We start from the raw sequence: 4,350 nt of genomic DNA on the forward strand, positions 1-4,350 counted from the left end.
AAACAAAGCCCAAAGCAATTCCTTGCAAGGAGAGGCAACAGGCCCACTGAGTGAACCTCAAAGCAGCCTGGTGCCCCCCTTCTCCCAGGCCTTCAGAGATCCAGGGAGGACCTGAGTCCAGGACCACCTGCTATGGGCCTCACCTTGGTCGCACGGTGATCGCACAGCAGGCTGGCTGAGGAGTCTCACCCGTGCCTCCTCTCTTGAATGTTGTAATAAACCCTGTGCCACCCTTATGGGCTGTAGAGTCTGTTGACCTGGCCACGGACCGTGTGGCACAGTGGGAACCACTGAAGGGAAAGCTGAAAGGAAAGCCTTTCTTGGGCTCATCTGTCATCTGTGGGGCAGGGGTAATAATAGGACTGGAGCCCCCGAGAGGCTGGCAGGGCCCACGTCCCTTCTGCCTCCTGAGGCACTAAGTGTAGTAAGAAATGAAGATGTCACCAAACAAGGGCATACAAAATGTGGCATATTTTAAACATTTCCATTTAATCAAGTGATGGTTTTATTATAGTATAGCACACTCTCCTTAAACTACTTATAAGAAAACTATATAATTCACAAGGCACTTCAGGCAGTAAGATTCCAGAAGAGATGGAAGTTAGACTGTAAGAGCATCTTCGCCTTCCAGAACAATCCAGGTATCTCAGGGGCTGGGGCATGAATGCCCTTGGACACAAGGTCAGCGTCTCCCAAGAGAAGAGGCAGGGCCCCTACACAGCGGTCCCTGGTTTCCCCCTCATGGCACGGAGAATTGGAGTTAATCCTGAGCACGGTCATTGTCTCCATTCCCTCGTTTGTTAATTGGGGCAGGTTAACTGACATGATGTATATGAAAACCTGTAAGACATTTCTGGCATATGGCAAATACTTCATAAGTACTTGTTTACCTAATTCTAATCCTTAAACCACTTCTCTCCTGGCTCTCTTTCTTCCCACAGCAAGATCAGCACCCCCCTGTTAATACTTCTGTGCTAATTTTTAAATTTCAATTTTTTTTTCAAAATTCATACTGATTTATAATACACTTACAGAAAAGTGCACAAAACATACAGACCATGAAACTACCACCCAGAGCAAGAAACGGAACACTGCCCTGGCGGGTGGCTCAGTTGGTTAGAGTGTCGTCCCATACACCAAAAGGTTGGGGGTTCAATTCCCAATCAGTGCACATACCTAGGTGCATGTTTGAGCCCCAGTGGGGGTGGGGGTTAACCAATAGATGTTTCTCTCTCACATAGATGTTTCTCTTTCTCTTTCCCGCCTCTCTTTCTACAAATCAATTAAAACATATCCTTGGGTGAGGATTAAAAGAGAAATAGAACATTGCCAGGCTCTTCCCAATCATTTCTCTCACCCTCCTCAAAACACCTGTTCTCCTGATGTCTAATTACATAGGCTGATTTTTGTCTGTTTCTGAGTGGATTCCTTTGTGTCTGGCTTGTCTCACTCAACATGATGCTGCAAAACTCATTCATGCCCTTGTGGGCTGCTCCCTGATGCATGGTACTCCATTGTATGGATATACTACACTTTATCCATTTTATTGTGTATGGACTCAAGTTTTTACAATTTTGTGTTATAACATGGCCAGGAACATTCTAGAACAAGTCCTTTGGTGCACCTGCGTGTATATTTCTTTTCATTTTTTGTTAATCCTCATCCGAGGATATTTTTCCATTGATTTTTAGAGAAAGTGGAAGGGAGAGGGAGAGACAGAGAGAAACACTGATGTGAGACACATCAATTGGTTGCCTCCTGCACACACCCAGACCAGGGCCAGGGAACCTGCAACCAAGGTACATGCCCTTGACCGGAATCAAACTCAGGACCTTTCAGTCCATGGGCCCATGCTCTATCCACTGAGTCAAACTGACTAGGGCTATTTCTATTGCTAATATCTGAGACATGGAACTGTGAGTGACATTGTATGTGTCTTTCACAGAAAATGTCAAGCAATTTCACAAAGTGGTAAAGCCATTTAAATCCCAATGACAAGTAGGCAAGTCCCATTGCTTATAATTGATGTTTGCATGTATATTATTACATTGGTGTTTGCATGGGATGCATTTTTTCCACCCTTTTACTTTTAACTTATCCATGTAACTATAATGTTTTTTGGTGTTTTTTATGTGTGTAGTTATAAATATACTTGGGTTTTTCCCCCACCTCCCACCCCCAATCCTCCTGAAATTTGCTGCCTTTAATTGGTGTGTTTAGACCATTTACATTTAATGTAATTATTGATAAGTTTAGATTTAGGCCTATCATTTTATTTATTTATTTATTTTTGTTTTCATTTGTTTGCTGTTCATTTCTTCTTTCCTGCATGCTTTTGAATTTTTGAATATTTTTAGTGTTCCATTTTAATTCATCTATTGAGTTTTTGACTATGTCTCAACATTGTTTAGACTTTAGAACTTACTCTAGGAGTTACAATACCCATAGTTAACTTTCCAGTCTACTCAGAATGAATATTTTGCCACTTCAAATAGAATGTAGAAACTTTATAATCATATGGGTCCTTCTACCCTTTTGCTTTCCAGGTATGTAGTTGTCATGTGTTTTATATATATATATCTCTCCCTCATTGTCTTCTCCCTCTCCCTCCCCACCTCTGTCACACATAATATATACACCACATACACACACACATACACACACATGTATTGAAAACCCCACCAAACCATATAATTTTTGCTTTCAACCATCATAACTATTTTAAATAACTAAGAGAAAAATCATCTATTCATTTACCCAGATATTTACCATTTCCATTGCTGTTCCTTCATTCCTAATGTTCCAGCCTTCCCTCTGGTATCATTTCCCTTCTGTTTGAAGAGATTCCTGTTGACGATGAATTCTTAGTTTTTCATTGGAGAATGTCTTTTGCAGCATTTTTATTGAGGTATAATTGACTTCAACATTAGTTTCATGTATACAACATTATTATTCAAAATTTGTATATATTGTGAAATGGTCACCACACAATTAGAGAATGTTTTTGTGTGTGATGAGGACTTTCAAATTCACTCTCTTGGCAACTTTTAACTATGCAATAATAGTATTATTAACTATAGTCACCATGCTCTACATAATGAAATATGTGTTGCTTCACAAACTTGTGTGTTACCTTTGTGTAGGCCAGACTACCCTTCCCAGCATTGTTCAAATTTTAGCTTGCGTGCTGCCTAAGTGAGCACAATCTGATACTGTCTTTATTTCACCTTTACCCCTCAAGAATATTTTTTACATAATATAGAGTTCTGGGTTGACAGTTTTTTGTTGTTGTTGTTTTTTGTTTTGTTTTGGTTCTCCTCTGCCCCTTTTACTCAGAACTTTAAAAATGCTCTACTGGCCCTGGCCAGTGTGGCTCGGTTCATTGAGCCTCATCCCTGCCTGAAAGATTGCTGGTTAAATTCCCAGTCAGGGCACATGCCCAGGTTTCAGGTTTGATCCCTAGTCAGGGTGTTTTTGGAGGTAGCCAATTAATGTTACACTCTCACATCTATGTTTCTCTCTCTCTCCCTCTTTCCCACTCCCTTCCTCTCTCTCTAAAATCAATAAAAGCATATTTAAATGCAAAAAATAAAAATGTTCTACTGCTTTCTGATTTCTGGTTCCTGAAGAGAAATTCACAGTCATTCTATTATTGTTCCTTATATTTAATGCATTGCTTTTCTCAGGCTTTCAAGATATTTTCTTTGTAGTTTATGATATGGTGGGCATGGGTTTCCATGACCTTATTTTGTTTGGTGCCCCCTGATCTTCTTGAGTCAGTAACTATATATCTTTCATCAAATCTAAAAAGTTTTTAACCATTATTTTAAAAAAAATTTTTTTGTACTATGTTCTTTCTCTCCCCTACTGAGATTCTGATGACAAGAAAGTTAGGCCTTTGGCTATGGTCCCACTGGTTCCTGAGGCTTCGTTTTTCAACCTATTTCCTTTCTGTTGTTCAGATGGACCATTTATATTGATCCATAGTCTGGTTTATATTGACCTACCCATATGGAACTATTTAATTATCTGAAAATTCACTGACTCTATCATCTGCTTTCTGTTACTGAGTTCATCCAATGACTGTTTTAATTTTGGTTATTGTATTTTTTATTTATTTATTTATTTATTTATTTTTGTTAATCCTCACCAGAGGATATTTTTCCATTGATTTTTAGAGAGAGTGGAAGGGAGGGGAAGAGACTCACAGAGAGAAACATCAATGTGAGAGTGACACATCGATTGGTTGCCTCCCACCCAAGGCCAACTGTTACAGAAGACCGGAGAAAAAAACCAAGACACGCTTAGAGAAAGGGAGTTACATTTTAATTATGCACAGGCCCAGAGAAG

At 39.7% G+C, this 4,350-nt stretch overlaps 1 protein-coding gene across 1 annotated transcript in view; it reads right to left on the reverse strand.

The window, feature by feature from the left end:
* The window catches only part of MALL (mal, T-cell differentiation protein-like), a 26,705-nt gene extending 26,028 nt beyond the window's left edge, over positions 1–677 (reverse strand). Inside the window, exon 1 of the mRNA XM_015562267.1 lies at positions 570–677. Within this exon, the coding sequence (XP_015417753.1) occupies positions 570–662 (93 nt within the window). The 5' untranslated portion in view covers positions 663–677. The remainder of the gene's footprint in view (positions 1–569) is intronic.
* Between the last annotated feature and the right edge of the window lie 3,673 nt (positions 678–4,350).

Source organism: Myotis davidii, unplaced genomic scaffold (genome assembly GCF_000327345.1).
Source record: "Myotis davidii unplaced genomic scaffold, ASM32734v1 scaffold758, whole genome shotgun sequence".
In the NCBI taxonomy this organism is placed as follows: domain Eukaryota; kingdom Metazoa; phylum Chordata; class Mammalia; order Chiroptera; family Vespertilionidae; genus Myotis; species Myotis davidii.